This window comes from Podarcis vaucheri, assembly GCF_965113315.1.
Source record: "Podarcis vaucheri genome assembly, chromosome: 13".
NCBI classification, from domain to species: Eukaryota; Metazoa; Chordata; class Lepidosauria; order Squamata; family Lacertidae; genus Podarcis; species Podarcis vaucheri.
In genome coordinates, this window is record NC_138751.1 from 7,508,355 (window position 1) to 7,528,676 (window position 20,322).

General features: G+C 48.1%; 1 protein-coding gene across 1 annotated transcript; it reads left to right on the plus strand.

Moving 5' to 3' along the window:
* The first annotated feature begins 392 nt into the window (after positions 1 to 392).
* PRMT5 (protein arginine methyltransferase 5) lies at positions 393 to 19,947 on the plus strand. Its single transcript, XM_082195630.1, has 17 exons — positions 393 to 543; positions 3,128 to 3,246; positions 4,191 to 4,276; positions 5,862 to 5,996; positions 6,572 to 6,687; positions 7,508 to 7,557; positions 7,693 to 7,856; positions 8,981 to 9,142; positions 9,933 to 10,010; positions 10,479 to 10,537; positions 12,445 to 12,567; positions 15,628 to 15,803; positions 15,970 to 16,079; positions 17,087 to 17,180; positions 17,427 to 17,543; positions 18,400 to 18,464; positions 19,571 to 19,947. Exons 1-17 carry the CDS (start codon positions 398 to 400, stop codon positions 19,721 to 19,723), a joined length of 1,953 nt encoding a protein of 650 aa, XP_082051756.1. The 5' UTR covers positions 393 to 397; the 3' UTR covers positions 19,724 to 19,947.
* Positions 19,948 to 20,322: the final 375 nt, after the last annotated feature.

Below are 20,322 nucleotides of genomic sequence, written 5' to 3' on the forward strand. Positions count from 1 at the left end.
TTCCCTATAGAGCACGCTACGCCGGGCGAGTGCGACGAACAACTAAAAACCTGTGCCGCGATGCATGACGGGAACTGCAGTCCTCAGACGAGCGGAGAGGAAGGCATGCTGATCTGAACATCAGTGGAACATAAAAGACTCCAAGCGCTTCTCCACCCAAGAGCATGATGGGAAACCGATTTCTATCCCCCGAAGCCTCATTGAGCTAGAAAGCTATTTCCCCGCCCCCGGCCTGGAGTCTAATTGGCTCCTCCTCTCAGTCCTGCCCGGGAAAGACCTTCTGCGATTGGCTGGACCTTTTATTACTATTTTTTTCCCCTCTGAGGGCGTCCGCTGATTGGCCAGGGCGAGGAAGTGGGCGCGGCTGCCGGGCTCCCGGCTCCTTGTGTGGCGGGACATGGCGGCGAGCGCAGCGGCGGCGATGGCGGCGGCAGCGGCGTCCGCGGTGGGGCCGGGGGCGGCGGCGGCGCGCGTCTCTTGCGGGAGGGACTTGAGCTGCGTCCCGGAAGTGGCGGGCACCCTGGGAGCGGTCGCCAGGCAGGGGTGAGAGGGACCACGTGGTCCTATGCTGACCCTTGACCCCTCCCTTAAGCGTGCCATGGTGACCCCTGACCTCTACCTGCGCGTCACCTGGGACCATCCTGGGCTGAGGGCTGGTTGGGTTGGGTTTGCTTTTTTTATGCCTTCCCATTTACTCAGAATCCCGGGGTGACCTCTGACCCCAGGGGAGGTCATGCTACCTGACCCTTGACCTCAAAGAATGCAAAGGTGCTGCCTCTCTGTGGCTTCAACAGCTTCCCAGCAGGCAGAGACTCCCCTACCATAGAAGATTGTAGAATAGTAGAGTTGGAAGGGGCCTTCCAAGAGTCATCTAGTCCAACCCCCTTCAACACAGGAATCTCATCTAAAGCATCCATGACAGATGGCCATCCAGCCTCTGCTTATAAACCTCCAGTGAAGGAAAGCCCACTACCACCCGAGGGAGACCATTCCACTTTTGAACAGAAAGATGGGGATCAATGCATGCGCTTCATAGATCCAGACAATGGAACCTTTGGCATTCCTGATCTTGCTAGCCTACAGCTTTTGTAACCCAGTCAAGGGGTTGGCCACCATGGCTGGGGCTGACACAACTAGAGTCTTTAACAGCATCTGGAGGGCCACCGGCTCCCCAGCTCTGACGTAGAGGACCCTTCCCCTAAGGCAGCCTATCTCAACCTGTGGGTCCCCAGATGTTGAACTACAACTCCCATCACCCCTAGCCAGCAAGGCCAGAGCTCAGGGATGATGGGAGTTGTAGTCCAGCAACATCTGGGGGACCCACAGGTTGAGAACCGCTGCCCTAGGGTGTGGTGTCAACTCTGCTTGATTTCTGCCACTAAGCTCACTGATGAGTGAAGCAGGTGGCACAGTGGGTCAGTCTGGCTGTTTGAGCCCACCCAGGGATGGCTGTGGGCAGGATTCTTGCAGTGCAGGGAGTTGGACCGGATGCCCCTTAGGGTCCTTCCAACTCTATCATTCATTGCGGAAACACTTAAACTGTGAGTTTCCGCACCCTCAGCCTTGCTTGGGAAGTAGCTTGCAACCACCTAGCCAGCCATGAACTTTGATATCATCTGGGTGAGTTGCTGTGTTTAGACACTACATTCTAGCTTTGTAGTTACATCCTTTGCCATATATATTTTGTAGGTCTAAAAATTTAGATTCAGTCTTTGTACTGTACAGTGGTGCCCTGCAAGACGGAAAACCCGCTAGACGAAAGGGTTTTCCGTTTTGGAGGTGCTTCGCAAAACAAATTTCCTATGGGCTTGCTTCGCAAGATGAAAATGTCTTGCGAGTTCCTGCTGGGTTTTTTCCCTCCCCCCCTTTTTCCCAAGCCGCTAAGCCGCTTATCAGCTGATCTGCTAAGCCGCTTAACAGCTGATCCGCTAAGCCGCTTATCAGCTGATCCGCTAAGCCGCTGAACAGCTGACCCGCTAAGCCGCTGAACAGCTGATCCGCTAAGCCGCTTATCAGCTGATCCGCTAAGCCACTTATCAGCTGATCCGCTAAGCCGCTAATGGGCTTGCTTCGCAAGACGAAAAAACCGCAAGACGAAGAGACTCGCAGAACGGATTCTTTTCGTCTTGCGAGGCACCACTGTATATTGTAAGATTTCTTCTCAGTCAAATTCCTGTAGTTGCAAACCTACAGAGCTATAGGTGAAACCTGGCTGTTAATGTGACCATTGTTAGTGGCATATTGATGGCCTTGGAGGAGAAAAGAAATAACTTTTCCAACAAGTGAGAGTTTCCCCCAGTTCTTGCACAAGCTTCAATTCTGTCTCAAGGGATTCTATAGAAAAAACTCAACAATTCGCTGGAGACAGTGTTGATTATCACCACTATAAAGATAACATCATCCCCAAAAAGAAAAGAAATGGGGAAGGGACGTTGGTATAAGCTGTACAACCGTATTAAAATTTTAATCCACTAGTTAATCATTTTAATCCATTAATTAATAAACTTAGAAAAACTACAGGCAGCTTATCTTTTTTTAAAGCATTTGCTATCCCATCTTTCAATTAGTAGAGATGCTGAAGGTGCTTACGTTCTGATTGGCAGGTTAAAACAACAACAAAAAACCATGAAATAATCAGCGATTAAAGAGAGAAGAGGCAGTAGGTAGCACATGAACTAACATTATCAGGGAAGTTAAATTTAATTGCCTGGTTGGCAAAGAGGGAAGTAAATGGCCTTGCACAACAATCGAAGGCCAACAGAACGAGTGGCCCAATCTGCACTATACTTTAAAACCGTATCATTCCAGTTCAAACAGACTTAGCTTCCTCCAGAGGTCCCTGGGGAAAATAATTGATTTGTTAAAGCACTCAGGGAATAGGCAACTCCTGACAATTCTCAGCACCCTTTGCAAACTGTGGCATGATACTGTTTTAAATGTATAGAAAATATGGGATCTGTTTGTTAAGATGCGACTCCCTTGTCAAACTCCAGACACATCCACAGAGAAGGTTCTTTTCTGAATCCCAACCAAACACATTTCAGGTGCTGGTGGGATGCAGGGTTGTCATTTTAACTTGCGGTACCAGGATCTTAACTTCTCAAATTCCTCTCTCTTCACCCTATAGGTTTGATTTCCTTTGCATGCCCATTTTCCACCCTCGCTACAAGAGGGAGTTTTTCCAGGAGCCAGCTAAAAACCGACCGGGACCCCAGACACGCTCTGACCTCTTGCTCTCGGGGAGAGGTGAGAACTTGGGAGCCCAGATTGCTGCCGTTGCTTTTTCTGTCCATTAAAGACTGGGCGGGAAGTAATGAATTTATTTACTTGTCAAAATATAGTGATATTCTCAAGGGCTTGGTGTAGGGAAGGCCCTTTGGTTTATTTTTTATTTATTTAACTCTCTTTCTCTCTAGATATATATATCTCACTTACTTTACCTCTATGCAGTTTACCAGAAACATAGTTTAAAAGAAAGGAACAAAATCACAATAAAAAGTACAGTCATACCTTGGAAGACAAACGGAATCTGTTCCAGAAGTCCATTCGACTTCTAAAACATTCGGAAACCAAAGTGCGGCTTCTGATTGGCTGCAGGAAGCTCCTGCAGCCAATCGGAAGCCACCTTCAGGTTCCAAAGAACTCACTTCCAGCAGTGGCGTAGCGTGGGTTGTCAGCATCCGGGGCAAGGCAAGTAATTTGCGCCCCCAACCCGTGGATTTTAGCACTCGAGTCTCTTCTGCGCCCCCCCCCCCCGATGTTGCGCCTGGTGCGGCCGGGCCCCCCTGCACCCCCCACGCTACGCCACTGACTTCAAGGTTTGTGGCGTTTGGGAGCCAAAACATTCAACTTGCAAGGCGTTCGGGATCCAAGGTACGACTGTATGCCCATCTCTATATCCTTAACCAGTGATTGCCAGTTCAGACAAATGTTTTCCACTACAAACGCTGGGAGGTCTGGATTTGGATAAAAGTTTGGGGAGGGGAGATAGTTCCTTAGTAGGAGGTCACTGAGTACTTGTTACTGTGTGACCCATGAGTAGTACAAGTTGTTGTGGGTTTTTTTAAAAAAAGCTTCCATTTGGTTTTAAAGGGCAAGCTGCATTCTCATTGTGGCTGTTGGCTGTGAACAAGCTCTCTATCTCCTTAAATGAATGGTCACATTCTCCTTAACATCCTGCTTCCTTGCAGACTGGAACACCCTGATTGTGGGCAAACTGTCCCCATGGATCCGAGCAGACTCCAATGTGGAAAAGGTTCGCAGGAATTCTGAGGCGGTGAGTGAGCTTGGCAACGAAGGGTTGGGAGGTGTTTCTAAGATGGTCTACAAAGGTTTGCGTCCAGTGCTTGGGAGATGGAGAAACTGTCCACCAAGACTTTAAAAACGTACCTTGCCATGTTAGACTCAAAACTCTGTCTTGGCCACCATTTCAGAAGTGACCAGCCAGATCATAAGCAGGGGATGTTTGTCTATTAAAATCTGTGTAAATTCAATTTATTGCGCTGAATAAACATTTCAACAGAGATGATGGTCTGTGTGTTCCTGGCATGTGGAAATTGGAGGTATCTTGCATGGGAACGCCTGGTCCTAACTATCCTAACTAATATCCTCTGAAATATAAATTAGTATGAGCTTCCTTTTTTTGACCAGGTACTTGTAACTGGTCAATAGCTTACGGACCGCCTCTCCCCATACAAACTGACCCGACCCTGCACTTGTCACCTGAGGCCCTTTGCTATGTCCCCACCCTCCCAGAGAGGTTCAGAGGGTGGCAGCAAGAGAACGGGCCTTTTCTGTGGTGGTTCCCCAATTGTGGAACGCTCTCTCCAGAGAGGCTCGCCTGATGCCATCATTACATGTCTTTAGGCGCCAGGCAAAAACTTTCCTCTTTACTTAGGCCTATGGCTATTATGGCCTGTAAAATTGTGGGGGGAGAAGACTGTTATTATGATGATTATCTTATTATTAGGCTGTAGGTTGGTATGCTTTTTACTATGTTTTTATTACGTTTTTGTCATTGTTGTTCTGTAATGTGATTATAATATTGTATACCACCCTGGCATCGTTTGATAAAGGGCGGCATATAAATTGAATTAATAATAATAATGCCAATGGCTATCGTGACCTCTGTGGCACTGAATTCCATAAATTACATGTGCATTGCATAAAGGGACAGAGCTTTGGTCGTTCTAGCTCAGCATCGACCACTCTGATTGGTGGAAACTCTCCAAGGTCTCTTTCCAGATCTGCTACCTGATATTTTTTTAGCTAGAGATTCTGTGGATTGAATCTCTAGCCTTCTACATGCAAAACAGGCCCTGAGCCACTAAGCCAGGAGTAGCCAATATGGTACACTCTAGACCAGGGGTACACAACCTGCTGCTCTCCGTATGTTTCTGGACTACAACTCCCATCAGCCCCAGCCAGCGTAGCCAGTGATCAGGGATGATTGGAGTTGTAGTCCAGAAACATCTGGGGGCCGCAGGTTGTGCATCCCTGCTCTAAGATGCTGTTGGACTTCAACTATTAGCATACCCAGCATGTGTGGTGTGGCCAATGGTCAGAGATTATGGGAGTTGTAGTCCAACAAAATCTGGAGGGTGCCATCTTAGCTGCTGGCCATTTCCAATAGTTCCTCCTTTTGTTTTGTCCTGAACCTCTTGTTTAATCCTTTCCTTGTATCGCTTGGAGTTTTTGTGGAGGGGAAATGAGGTTTCCTTTCTTTGATTGCATTGCCCTTTCAAAAACGAAACACCAGCCATTCTAAACCTTCCTCCAGTTTTGCTGTACAGTATATCTTTACAAGTTTGATTTTGGCAATAACTTTACATGTTGTTCTATGCTTTCTCTGTTCTCCACAGGCCATGTTACAGGAGCTGAATTTTGGGGCGTACTTGGGACTCCCAGCGTTCCTGCTGCCCCTGAAGCAGGCAGACAACCCCAACTTGGCCCGCGTTCTGTGTAACCACATCAATACTGGGCATCACACTTCCATGGTAAGGGCATAAATACCTCCCCCCACCCGCCGCCGCCATTATATCCACAGTACACCTGCAAAAACCTCACCTGCATCCCTCTGACATGCCGTTTTGTTTGTTGGTACAACAATTGAAAAAATAAATGCCATTCAAAGCAATGCAATGAAACACAATATTATAATATTAATATTAATATGCCGCCTATCTGGCTGGGTTGTCCGAACCACTCTGACTGGCTTCCAACAGAATATTAAAAACACAATAAAACATCAAACATTGAAAACTTCCCTATATAGGGCTGCCTTCAGGTGTCTTCTAAAAGTCAGTTTCCAAAATGAAAACCCTAATTTACCTTTCATCAGAAGGTGATGAAGGTTTTTATGCAGAGGTTGGGTGGACATCCGCCAAGGATTCTTTCTCTGTGATTGCTGCGTTGACGGGGGGGGGTGGACTAGATGACCCCTGGGGTTCCTTCCAACCCTACGATTCTCTGATTCTGTCAATATGCTCAGGCCAGTGTTGAAGACAAGGACCGACCAACGCTTTCCTTCCTGCCTCATGCATGTGATCATTCCCCCCTCCCCCAAATTTAGTTCTGGATGCGGGTCCCACTGCTGGCCCCTGAGGACTTGCGGGATGATGTTATCGAGAACGAGGCAGTGCAGGAGATAGAGGACGAGTCCGCAGGCGAGGAGAAGACCTGGCAGTGGTGAGTGGCTGTCAGCAGGAACCTGGGCGGATGCTGGGAAGGCAGAGCCAGTTTGCTACTGAATAAGAACAGAGTGCAAGTCACACTTCTACAGCTGAGTTTTGTTTGTTTGTTTGATTTTCATTTTAACCGCCCTGAGATCTGTGGATGAAGGGCGGTATACAAATTTAATAAATAAAACAAATTTATTTATTTTTTAAAAAAACTATTAATCTCTTCCTATGAAACCTCTTAAAATGGCTTAGCAATAAATACATAATTTCATATATGAAAACAGTTGGGACAATCACATACCTAAATCAACGTGTATACAAACAATTGCAAAGAGGTCCTTTTTCACCTGGTTGCAGCCCAGTACTTAAGGCAGGAGGAAGATGGTTTCCATAACTCCATATTCATTTATCCCAAACTGGGTAAGAAGTGAATCTAGGGGTCTTGACCTTGCTAGAGGTTATTGTCTCTCTTTAAAAGCAGGGGCGGAATCCAGATTCGTTCTTGGAACTCTTGTTACGCCGCTGAAGAACTAGATATCATGTTCTTTTTTAGAAAAATGTTTTGATCCTTCGATACTGGCTGTTTCAATTCGTGTGGCCATTTGTGGCAAAGTGTGGCTGCCCTTTTGGCTCGCCTCTTCCGAGACTCAACACCTGAATCTTCTGACTCACCTCCTGAACATGTCAGTTGCTCAGCTAGTTGCGTAAGCAAGTCCTGAGGGAGAAAGAGAGGAAGGAAGGGAGGGGAAGAGGACAATGCAGGTCAGAGGAAGAGACAGGGGATGCCAGCCTTCCCATGGGGCCACATGAGTTTCTTGTTTCTCCAGGTGGCACAATTTCCGGACGCTGTGTGACTACAACAAGCGTGTTGCCGTGGGTGAGTGCTGCTGGGCCGAGACGGGGGGCACCCCCAGAGGCTGGGGGAGGGAGGCTTGCACCCCTTGGCACCCTCAAGGCGCAGAGACTGGCGCCTCTTCTCTTCCCTTGACGCCTTTTTGTGCCTTCTCCTCAGCGCTGGAGGTGGGCCCTGACCTGCCGTCCAACCACGTCATTGACCGCTGGCTGGGGGAGCCAATCAAAGCGGCCATACTGCCCACCAGCATCTTCCTGACCAATAAGAAAGGCTTCCCTGTCCTCTCCAAGATGCATCAGCGCCTGGTCTTCCGCCTGCTGAAGGTCAGCTTCCCCCTTTTCTGCCTTTTCTCACGTTCTTACCTGCTTCTTTCCATCATTGGAACCCTGAGTTTATCGCCTGTGTGAAGGGTTACCTGTCTAAATTCTTCTCCGCCTTTCCCAGAACAAATCTGGCTATTGGAAAGAGTACAACGCCATCCTCTCAAGGGCGCCGTTTTCTGCAACAAATCCATTTTGGGAGAGAGCCTTGCTTTTTTGCGAGGGCACGCAAGGAATGAAGGGGGGGTGTAGAACTAGCAGTAGAGAATTCTGAGCTACGGCCCCACGTGATTTTGCTAAATTAAATCCTCCTGAAGAGAAAACGTTAGCTCTGCGTGTGAAAAGATCTATGACTAGAACAGGTAACTCCTGAGGGACTTGTAGTCTGTGAGGTTGAAGCAGGCATCTGGGAGATCTAGCTAAGCCAAAATAACCTGTGATTGAAATAATCTTATATTATTTGCCTGCTTGTTGCTGTCTCCATCCCTCTCCTTCCCCTGTTTCTCTGGGTCTGTTTTTAGATCTGGGGTGCGATCATCCAGGATGTGGGCCTAATCCAGGCCTCCCTTTTCCACGTCAGACGTAATGTCAGGTGCGGGGCTGGTAAAAGCTGAGCTTGAGTGATTTGCAGAGCCTGCAAAGCCTATTGTATGACACTTCCCAAGAGTCCGGTGGTTGCCAGGCATTTGCGAAGTGCTGCGCACGGGACTTTGACAGGCGTCAGTCACCTATCAAATGATTGATAGGCAGGCTTTGCAAAGGGGAGGTGAGGAACTGGCATGCCAGGCCAGGAAGGGTCCCCGGAAGCGTCATGTACACAATGAACGCTAACAATAATTTGCAGAGCGATGGGTCACCAGGGGGGATGAGCGGATACTTTAGCGTGAGCTGGGATGGTGTAGGGGTTAGGCTGTTGGACTAAGATACGGGAGACCAGGGTTCAAATCTCCACTCGGCTATGAAGCTGGCTAGGTGACCTTGGGTCTGTCACTGTCAGCCTGACCTACTTCGCAGGGGGGCTGTCAGGATAAAGGAGGGAGGCAGAGAACCCTGTACACCACTTTCAGCTCCTTGGGGAAAGGCTGGATGTAAAGAAATAAACTTGGCCCTTCCAATCCTTCCCCCAGCTTGAGGTGCAGTTCATCATCACAGGCTCCCACCACCATCCGGAAAAGGAGTTCTGCTCCTACCTGCAGTACCTGGAGTACCTGAGCCAAAACCGCCCTCCTCCTTCTGCCTACGAGCTCTTTGCAAAGGGCTATGAAGACTATCTCCAGTCCCCGCTGCAGGTGAGTCTCCTGGCTTCAAGCTCCTCTCCAGCTCTGAATACGCGAGTTGCTCCCTCTCAGCCTCCGTTGTCCACCTCTGACATTTGACCACCTTGGGTGTGTGATAAGCATCAGATCAAAAGTGTTACAAAGAGGAGTGCCATGTGTTTTGGCTGAATTCCACCACCCTGGTGCGAAACCCACACTGAGGAATTCTGCACATATTTTGCTTTGGCGTAACTTGCTTAGCTACGGTTTCCCGAGCGCCTCCTCTCCTGGCTGGTCTGCGCCCTTCCCAAATTGCTCTGGGGGTGGGGGCATGACAGGGAGCAGGTGAGACTGCCTCCCCTCCCCCAGCCTGTAGAGGCAAAGGAGTGGAGGGGCCCTCCCTGTTGGGCTGCCCCGTGCCAACGCCGCCTTTCGCACTCGCCTCTTCTTCCTCATCTGACTTCCACTGCAACTTGGATTGTTGCCCAACAACAGCCAGGATTGTTGTTGGACTAAAATAGTCTTATCTATCTCTGGATGTTTAGGGTGCTAATAAATTATGATGGTGATGCTTTAGTTAAGATTCCTGCATTGCAAGGGTTGGGCTAGAATTCCCTCGGGTTCCCTTGCAGCTCTAGGATTCTGTGATCTTCCCATTGGACCTCTGTAGTGTGTTACTTTGGTGTGTCTTTTCCATCCGCTGATCTCCTTACCCACAATGCTGGAAGTCCTGCTCCTTAACAAACACCCGGCCCCTTTGTTTGCTGTGTTGCCCACACTGGGTGCGAAGCCTTTCTCCTTGTGGTGCTTTTTCCCCGCGCAGCCCCTGATGGACAACCTGGAATCCCAGACCTATGAGGTCTTTGAGAAGGACCCTATCAAGTACTCCCAGTACCAACAGGTTGGTGTGTGGTGGTGAAGAGGTGTGGGGCTTGCTGAGAGGGAGGTTGGAGCTATGAGAGAGGGGCAAGAAGTGGGGAGGGAAAGAGAGGGGGGAGGGGTATGTGGGGAGGAGCACAGGCCAAATATTTGTGCTTGGGTGGAACACAGAAGCTGGTTGGAGCACTGAAGGGCCAACATGTTGTGGGAAGGAGGGAAAACTAGAGGGAAGGGTTGCTAATGGGCCTTCCTGGTGTTGTTGGACTACAACTCCCATCAGCCCCAGCTGATGGCAAATAGGGGTGATGGGAGTTGTAGTCTAGCAGTGCCTTGAGAACACCACATTTGGGCTAGAGAGAGGAGGCCTCACAAGGAACGTGTTTTGTGAAGGGGAGATTGGAGTGGGAACATTATCAGCTAGTTTTCAATGGCGGGGAGAGGAACTGACTTTTACAGACGCACTCCAATCCATTATTCTCACCCCTGTTAGGCGATATACAAGTGCCTGCTAGACCGTGTGCCTGATGAGGAGAAAGAAACTAACGTTCAGTGAGTAAGAATCCCAACGATGAGCTGGGTTGGCTTAATTTGACCGCCTTTGCGCAGGATGCTGGGAAATGGGAGGATGTGGGAGGTACCCTTTATTTATTGCCACATTATATTTGTTTATAAAAACATTTCTATATCAGTATGTCCACATATATATATATATATATATATATATATATATATATATATATGTGTGTGTGTGTGTGTGTGTATATATATATATATGTGTGTATATATATATATATATATATGTGTGTGTGTGTGTGTGTGTATATCAGTATGTCCATATATATATATATATATGCACACACACGTCAAAGCTGTTTACAGCAATAAAATCATCATTTTTTATTTGTATGCTGCCTTTCCACAGTTAAAAAAACAATGATCAAGGTGGCTTACAGCATAACAAGATTTACATAATTACAAAAGCCATAAACAATAAATAAACCACATCAAAAAAATACACAACCAAATGGGAAACAATTTCCACAGAAATCAAAATCTAAAACTAAGAATTTTAAGCTATAAAAACATATAAAAAACATGTTTTAAGCAATAAAAACATATAACCCTACAATAAAAACATATAAAAAGGAAAACATATAAGAAGGTTAAAAACAAACATTGGTTAACCATTGTGGAAGGACGTATTCCCAATTGCCTGCTGGAACAGAAGTTTTCAGCAGGGTCAGTAGTAGATGAGCAGGCAGGGAAACTTTGGTAATATACCATTTCAGTTCTGTTCAGCTTGTGGTGCCACCTTAGTAGGGATGAAACTCTTGTTCGGCACCACCTGCCCCATTTTCCTTTCATATAAGTGGATTATAAGTTGAAAAGGGCCCTCTCCCTGTTTCTTCTTACTCTGCTTGAACTCCCAGATCCTCTAATCTGCACAGTGTCTTTCAAGCCCCCCCTCACCCGCAGGAGCAACAAATTTACTGCCGGCTCTTCCAAGAAAAGCTTGACATCAAAACTACTACAGGGTGCACCCAGAGAAACATACCGTTTGATTAAGCTTTCTCCTTTTTTGTCTCTGCCTTGCCCTGAGCGCAGGCTCCAGCAGTTTCTTGTAGCACATTAAAAATAAATAAAGAGGAATGAACAGTTCGGAAGCAGGGTTTCTCGTTTTTAAGAGAAATTGGCACTCCTTCACTTTTAACTCTTCTCTCGCTGAGAAGACCGTGTTCGGGAGCGCTAGGCCTGTTTCCTGCGCACACTTAAATTGGGAGCGGACACCATTGAACCCTGCAGGACCACTCCTGAGGAGTAAAGGTCAAAAATCCAACTGCGTGTGTTGGTTAAAATGAAGTAGCCCAACTTGTGTTTGAACGTGGCCTAGCGGGAATTGGCGTACTTCCTTCAGAAATGGAGCACGGATAACGGCATTCCCTCACAAGACGTAGGTGGGCCTTGAGTTTATTGTGCTTTCGGGGTCTGCGTCAACAGCTCTTTCCAGCTGGTGAGCCATCTTGCCCCCATCTGGAGAATAAGCTGCTTAGTTGCCTGTTATTTTAGCACCCCTCCACAGAGCCTAGGACTTGCCGATTAGAAGGTCGGTGGTTCGAATCCCCACGACGGGGTGAGCTCCTGTTGTTCGGTCCCAGCTCCTGCCAACCTAGCAGTTTGAAAGCACGTCAAAGTGCAAGTAGACAACTAGGTACCACTCTGGCGGGAAGGTAAATGGCGTTTCCGTGTGCTGCTCTGGTTCACCAGAAGTGGCATAGTCATGCTGGCCACATGACCCGGAAGCTGTCTGCGGACAAACGCCAGTTCCCTTGGCCAATAAAGCGAGATGAGCGCCGCAACCCCAGAGTTGGCCACGACTGGACCTAAGGGTCAAGGGGTCCCTTTACCTTTACAGCGTCTTCCTCCTTTTTCCCTTCTCTCCTTCCCCATCTGCTCAGGGTGGTGATGGTGCTTGGAGCAGGACGGGGGCCCCTTGTGAATGCTTCCCTCCGCGCTGCGCGACAGGCCGACAGACACATCAAGATTTACGCTGTGGAGAAAAACCCCAATGCTGTGGTGACGTAAGTACTTTAGCCCTTTCCCCCCCGGGTGGAAATGGAAAAGAAACGTTTTGTGCCCACTCTTCTGTGAGGAGAGCAGGTGAAACCCACACAGGCCCCCGTACTGGCTGTGAGGAAAAGGAAACTGGAAAACTGCAGGATTTTGGAAGGTTTACAGGACCGGGGCTCTGCTCTTCATCCTGGACAAACTAACAAATTGAAAGATTTTTTTTACAATAGTTGGTGGTAATGATAACTTGAAGGTATAAGATTGCATCAGTAAGTCCCCCGCAGGTCATTGCATCTTATTGCCTCAGGTAAATGCCCCCAAACAGGAACCGAGATGGGAGATAATGCAGGAAACCGCAATCTAGAATGTTTTGCTGTCTGCAGATTAACAGATAGTGCAAATTTTGCTCTCTGGCACCACCCCCCCTTCTTTGTTGTTGTTTCTTAACTGGGGAAGAGAAAATGCCTTCTGAACTAGGGAGGGCTTGGGTTTCCTCTGTCCCCCTTCCCTTTGTATTACATGTTAGTTTAAAATGGAAGCTTCTAGGCAGATACCTTGTACATTGGTTTGTATTCTTTGGGCAGGTTCCTAATTAATCAATAGATTTTAGCAGGCTGCTGAAATACACCGTATTTTTCATCCCATAGGACGCTCCGTCCCATAGGACGCACCTAGTTTTTTTGGGGGGAAATAAAGGAAATTCCCCCCCTTTATTTCCCCCCCAAAACCAGGTCGGGGAAGCCGAACCAGGTTGAGGAACAGTGGGATGGCGGCGCTGCGCCTCCCTGCTGTCCCCCGAGCTTGTGGGGCTGGCCGATGTCTGCCCGGCGCGCGGGGCACTCTGCTTCAGGACGCCTCTCGTGCCGGGCGGCAGGCTGCTATCCACAGCGTGGGGCGCCCTGCGGGGAACTCCTGCAGGGCTCCCCATCTGCGGATGTCTGTCCGGCGCGCGGGGCACTTTGCTTCAGGGTGCCCTGCGCGCCGGGCGGCAGGCTGCTATCCGCAGCATGGGGAGCCCTGCGGGCAACTCCTACAGGCCTCCCCACGCTGCGGATGTCTGTCTGGTGTGAGGGGCGCTCTGCTTTAGGGCGCCCCTCGCGCCGGGCGGCAGGCTGCTATCTTCAGCGTGGGGTGCCCTGCGGGGAACTCCTGCAGGGCTCCCCACCTGCGGATGTCTGCCCAGCGCGAGGGGCGCTCTGCTTCCCACAGGGCTGCCTAGGCTGCGGATGTCTTCCTGAAGCCTGCGGATGTCCTCCTGAAGCCTCTCCAAGCTTCAGCGAAAGCCTGCCTTCGCCCCATAGGACACACCCAGATTTCCCCTTCATTTTTGGAGGGGAAAAGGTGTGTCCTATAGGGCGAAAAATACGGTAATTACAGGCACATTTGCACTCCCTGTAACTAAATATAACAGCAATAATACTATTACCTCATTGCGGCATGAGGTGTGAAAAGGCTTTGTTCCTTCTTAGAGGCCTCACCCAACCCTGTCGTACCCCCTATATAAGCTGCAGGTGGGAGACCTGATGACACACTCGTTTTTTCCTTACTGGTGAGGAGGCTTCATACTGTGAGTCAAGTGGGGAGTTTAGTTCACAGTGCCCCCAGGGAAATGGCATTGGTTTGGGGAACCTGAGGTCCTCTGGCTGTTGCTGGACTACAACTCCCATGAGCCCTAGCAAGTATGCCTGATCGCAGTTGTAGTACAGCAACAGCAAAGGCTCCCCCACAACTAGTCCACACTGTATAGATGTATTACTGGGAAACAGCAAAAGTATGCTTTTCCTGTGACTCTCCTTCTCAGCCTTGTGCGGACGTGGCGGTTAACTTGAATGGCTTTCAAAGAGGATTAGAGAAATTCACGGAGGATTATGTTATTGATGGCTACTAATCCTTATAGTAAGGCTCTCCTTCCACTGCTGAGATTACCAGTTACTAGAAACTGCAGTGCTCATTGCAATGAGGCCGAGGATACATTCTTCCATATGTGGTGGACCTGTAAAAGAGTATTGGGAAATAATTTATAATGAGTTGGAAAAAAATGTTTTAGAGCACTTTTCCAAAAAAACCCAGAGTCCTTTTTGTTGGGGATAATTCAGATGGAAATTACCAGGTGTCGAAAAAGGTTATTTATGTATGCCACTACGGTGGCCCGTGTTCTCTTAGCCCAAAAATGGAAAGCGAGTGATGTCCCAACCAAAGAAGGATGGCAACTTAAAACTGATGGAATATGTGCAGCTTGCGGATCTAACTTATAGAATAAGAGAACAAGAAGAACATTCGTTCTTCGTAAAGATTTTAAAATGTTTGTTGAATATATGGAGGGAAATTGTGTGCACTTGAAAACACTGGCAGCATAAAGATAAATTCAACAGTGTAAGTTTTGATGGATGTAATAATGGAATACTGAACAGTTTAGTTTATATAACATATGCATGGAAAGAGGAGAAGGGAAGTCACTGATATCTTAAGGTTGTTTAAATGCGCATTCTAAATTGTAAAACAAAATTTAATTAAAAAAACCTGCAGTGCTGTTATGCTCCAGTTTGCGGGCTTCTCCAAGGTGTCTTGTTGGCCACTGTGAGAGGATAATACTGGACCAGACGGGCCTGTAACTTGATCCAGCAGGCCTTCCTCTGTATTCTTACACACAGATTATAAAACCCCTCTTTTTGTGTTGTGGCAATAAGGGGGAAGGTGGTGGAGCTGTAGCGTCGCCAGAACAAAGAGCCAGGGAAGGAAAAAGCTGGGAACAGTTACTCATTCCAGCCTCCCATTGAGTGGGGTTGAGGGGTCCACATGCCCATGCCTTGAGTCTCCCTGATGTCCTTGTGGGATTGAAATGTCGGGATAACCTGCTCTGCACACCAAGGTGTTTTATGACCCTCTTAAGGAGCCTCATAAGAAGAGCCCAGCTGAATTGGGCCTATCTAGTTCAGCATCCTGTTCTCACAGTGACCAACCAGATTCCTCTTCTGGGAGACCTACAAGCTGGACCTACCTGAGGGCAACAGCAGCTGAGGGTGAAACTCTGCCAGTTTGAGGCCCTTGACCTCTGCCTTCCCTTCCTGCAGGCTGGAGAGCTGGCAGTACGAGGAATGGGGTTCCCAGGTGACGGTGGTCTCCTGTGACATGCGGGAGTGGGAAGCCCCCGAGAAGGCTGACCTCATGGTGTCGGAGTTGCTGGGGTCCTTTGCTGACAACGAGCTGTCCCCAGAGTGCCTGGATGGGGCGGAGCACTGTCTGAAAGGTGAGTGGGGCACAGTGGAGGGCAGCTCACGGCAGGGAGAGTATAATTGGGGGGGGTTGTTTTGAGTGGGGAGGGGGCACTGCTTTCAGCATCTAGATGCTAAGTAGGTTGGGGCTACCAGCCAATTCAAAGCCCCTGATGCCTTTTCCCTTCTCCCCATACGCAGAAGGAGGGGTGAGCATCCCGGGCGATTACACCTCCTTCCTGGGCCCAATCTCGTCCTCAAAGCTCTACAACGAAGTGCGCGTCTGTCGCGAGAAAGACCGCGATCCCGAGGTGAGACTTTCTCCATGCCCCGTGATCTGCAGTTCCGCAGCTGCTGCATGCATAAAAGAAATAAAAACTGGTGTACGTTGAAAAAGCAGGATTTTGTGATGTGAATAACACAGGCAGAAAATGGCACTTTCCCTAACCACCGGTAATGCATGAAAACATTGGGTCACGGTTAAAAAGAAATACCCCTTTATTGTTTCAATAACACACACACACACACACACACACACACACACACACACTCAAATGTATTTGGAAGGATATGAGACCAGACAGCTAAATTCAGCTAAGACAACAGTCTTGTAGCACCTGGAAGATGGGAACATATGTTACGGCCATAAGCTTTCGTGGAATGGACTCTTATCTGGAAAAGCGTATGTCAGTATTGAACTCCCAGCTCCCATCAGCCCAAACCTGCAGAGCCAACGACCAGGGATTGTCGTTCAACAACATCTGGACTGCACAGTGTTTGTTACTGACGGATTTTAGGGCATAATAAATGTGCTAGTTTTCCAGTTGCTACAAGATGGCTCTCATATCATCTCTCAGACTCTTCTTTTGCAGGCTAAACACACCCAGCTCTCTCAATGTTTCCCCATAAGGATTGGCTTCTAGCCTAAATGTAATCAGAGGCGAAGAGCTTGTTACAGTAAGGACTAGACACTTGTTGTTAAAGATTCGTAAAAGAATCAATGTTAAGAGCACGGGGAATGACATGGTCCATAGGGACAGGAGAGATTAGTGACATGAACTGAGCTGTTTTGAACTTGTCAGTTCAAGTTCCACGAACCCAGCAGACGAAGGAAGACAGTATTCTTTTGAAGAAGGCCTAACACAGTTTTTGTACAACTGTCTCACTCCCCACCATCCCAAATAATAGGAAATAATTGCAAACCTTTTAACACGGCTCTGTCAAGTACGACAAGCAGTCGGCCCCTATGTATGCAAGGTGAATTTTAGAACGGTGTCCTAACAGTGTTTTGTCCTGTTCCTGTCTTTCACGTCCCCAGGCTCAGTTTGAAATGCCTTACGTTGTCCGGCTTCACAACTTCCACCAGTTGGCACCCCCGCAGGCATGCTTCTCCTTCAAGCACCCTAACCCAGGTAGGAGAACCCAGGTAGCAGAGGAGCGAACCATACGTTCCCTGCTGAGGAGGGTGGGGCTTCAACTAGCCACACGATGTGGCGGGAACTGCTAGTCACACCTTTAAAAACTGAATTGCCACAGAACCTGGGTTGGCACAGACCAGGTGAGTGGTGGGCGATCAGCTTGTGCCCTTAAGAGAGCAAGGTGGGCCGTCCTTTGAGGGGGCGTGGCCTTGGCTGACCACACCCTCTTCCTTCTTGTAGACAGAGTCAAAGACAACAACCGCTACCAGACACTGGAGTTCCCCGTGGATGTAAACACAGTGCTTCATGGTTTCGCAGGCTACTTTGAGACCACTCTGTATGGAGACATCACTCTCAGTAAGTTGAGGGGAGATAAGGGGGGTTATTTATTTCATTTAAATACTTTTAAACCTGTGAAAAGTATGACAGGGCGGTGTGCAGCATACAAAACTGCAACAAAAGCAATTTAAAACGTCAGTAGCGACTGGTAGGTAAAAAGAAATTTGTGTTGCAAAGGCCTGTCTGAATAACAGGTTTTTTTGAGAGACTCCCGAAAGGCAAGAATTAATATTACGTTATTTATTAAATTTGTATCCCTATAGATATAGGGATAAAATTACAATATAAAAAATATACAATATAAAAAAACACAAAATACATAATAAGAATGAGAGCAAAAACAACTCAACAATCCCTCTTCCACAACACATTTCAAAGAGCATTGGATGTCAGCCAGCCAAAGGCCTGGTCAAAAAGGAACATTTTTGCCCGGCACTTAAAGGTGTATAATGTAAGTGCCAGCCCAAACTTCCTTGGGAAGAGCATCACACAAACAGGAAGCCACTGCAGAAAAGGCTCGTTCTTGTGTTGCCACCCTTTGGATCTCCCATGGAGGCGGCACACTCAGAAGGGCCTCAGATGATGATCTCAGGGTCCGGGTAGGTTCATACGGATAGAGGCGGTGTTGAGGTATTGCAGTCCTGAGCCATTCCTGCTGAATGGTTACTGCTGAACCTCTAATGGCAGGGAGTTCCACAGGGTAGGGAACCTGTCGCACTGAAGGTTTGGTTCCTAGCAAAGGCCAACAGAAGCTCAGGTGGTGGAGAGCCACCAGGTGTGCCCCCTCAGAGGCTGAAGGTGTGGAGTGAGCGGTCTTGCTTTGATGTTCCTTGATGTTGCAGAACGTGCCTTTTTCAATGTTTCCTCCACGTAGGTATTCGGCCTGAGACTCACTCACCTGGCATGTTTTCCTGGTTCCCTATCTTCTTCCCTCTCAAGGTAAGTGCTTCCTTGAACACTCCCTTGTAAGAGAGGAAGGCATCCCTTGTTACCGCAGGGCGGTAAGACTTTGCACCAGGGGAACCTCCAAGGTGATAAGAACAGCTGTAGGAGGTGTGGGCATTTTGTGCGCTTTACATTCAGTGGGGGAAAACACAACAATGTGTGCCAGGATAATCAAATGCTATTTAAGGCAACACGGTTTCTGTCTCCTCATCTCTGTCTTTGCCACTTCTTCCCCCACTGTCTCTCTTCCTCTGCCCTCTTACACACCTTTTCTTTGCTTTTGATCTCTTTTTGACTTTTTTCCTTTTTTTTGTTGTTGTTGGTGGTAGGACTGGGTGGTTCTTCTAAATTGGTTTTCACATCTATAAGAAAACCTATTTGGGGGGAAAATAACAAAACAGGATGCTCCCAGCTAGCCCACACATTCCTAACGCTTTAGGATTAGGACTGAGAGCTCAAGGCTTTCATCAAGAGTAGGCAAGTGAGAACTGTCTGAGCACAGGCTGATATTGATGGAGCAGTGCCCTGTTTGCTCTAGTAGACTGCCTCCAGCAGAGAAATTATTTATTATTTCTCAAATTATTAGGTGCTTTCTTCTTTGGCGATCACTCGTAGCCGAGTAAGATTGTCTTCCCTGAAAACGGTTTTAACAGTGACTGTGGAGGCCAATTCTGGATCCACACGTCCTTCCACAGTGGGGACGTAGGTTTCTGGTGGGAGTTGATCACGGTGAGGGTTTGCCAAATGTGCCTTCCTCTTAGCATGTTTCTCCCTTTCATCCTGAGTTCGAGTGTCTTCAAAGCCCATGACGCCTTTGGTAAAGGTTGTTCTCCAATTGGAGCGCTCGCAGGCCAGTGTTTCCCAGTTGTTTGTGTTTATACTACATTTATACTCGAGAGAGTCTTTAAACCTCTCTCTTGCCCACGGCAACCCAAAGTGACTTACAACCAAACAAGAGAAGGGAAGAAAAGTCTTTAGCAGACCTCTGAGGAAAAAGGACTTGTGGACAAAGGTTCCTTATATAACACTGTATTAGGGTGGTGTTATCCTGGTTTGTGAACGGACCCTCAGCTATTAATGCTCTTCTCCCCCCCCCCCAGCAACCCATGAATGTGCAGGCAGGTGAGCGCATTCGCGTGGCCTTCTGGCGCTGCAGCAACTCGAAGAAAGTGTGGTACGAGTGGGCCGTAGTCTCTCCCATGTGCTCCGTCATCCACAACCCCACAGGACGTTCCTACACCATTGGACTATGAGAGGAGTCAAGTCCATTCCCCTTAACCAAGTTCTTCTTGCCGTCAGCCCTGAGACACAAGAAATCCTTTTTCCACTCAGAGTAGCATCAGAGACTGTGCAGAGGCCTGGAGGGGCTCCAACCTTGTTGCGGGTGTAGGTCCAGGAAAGGTCCATTCTTAACACCTGCTATTGTTCTATGTGTTGCTTCCGGTCTGTGAAATTTCAATAAAGTCATACAAATGTGTATTTGGAGCTGCTGTCTGGTAAGGAACTCACGTTCACTATTTGGTTTTGAAAGCGATACAACCGTTATGGAATTAGCTGCCATCTTCTGTCGTGACGTCTTAACTTAGATGCCTTTAAACAACAATTAAAACCAGTTGAAGATAGCCCTGCTGATGGCTGTTAACTGTCGCAGCTAAGTAGAACTTCCATGTTCAGAGGCAGTCTGTCAGGAACCAGGGCCAACAGGATGCACATCAGCTGGAGGCCCCAAGCATCCCAGAGCCGCTCCAGTCTTACCAAGCAGAACACCCAACAGTTGATATGAAAATATTTTCTATGCAGTGCTGGCTTATTTTATTTTATTTCCTAAATTTATACTCTGCTTGGTTGTGAA

Excerpts from the sequence above, each read along its gene's own strand:
- PRMT5 (XM_082195630.1), top strand. The coding sequence starts at position 398 with ATGGCGGCGAGCGCAGCGGCGGCGATGGCGGCGGCAGCGGCGTCCGCG. Across the intron at positions 9,143-9,932 it reads ATCTCCAGTCCCCGCTGCAG|CCCCTGATGGACAACCTGGA; the intron begins GTGAGTCTCCTG and ends TTCCCCGCGCAG. Across the intron at positions 17,544-18,399 it reads GTATGGAGACATCACTCTCA|GTATTCGGCCTGAGACTCAC; the intron begins GTAAGTTGAGGG and ends TCCTCCACGTAG.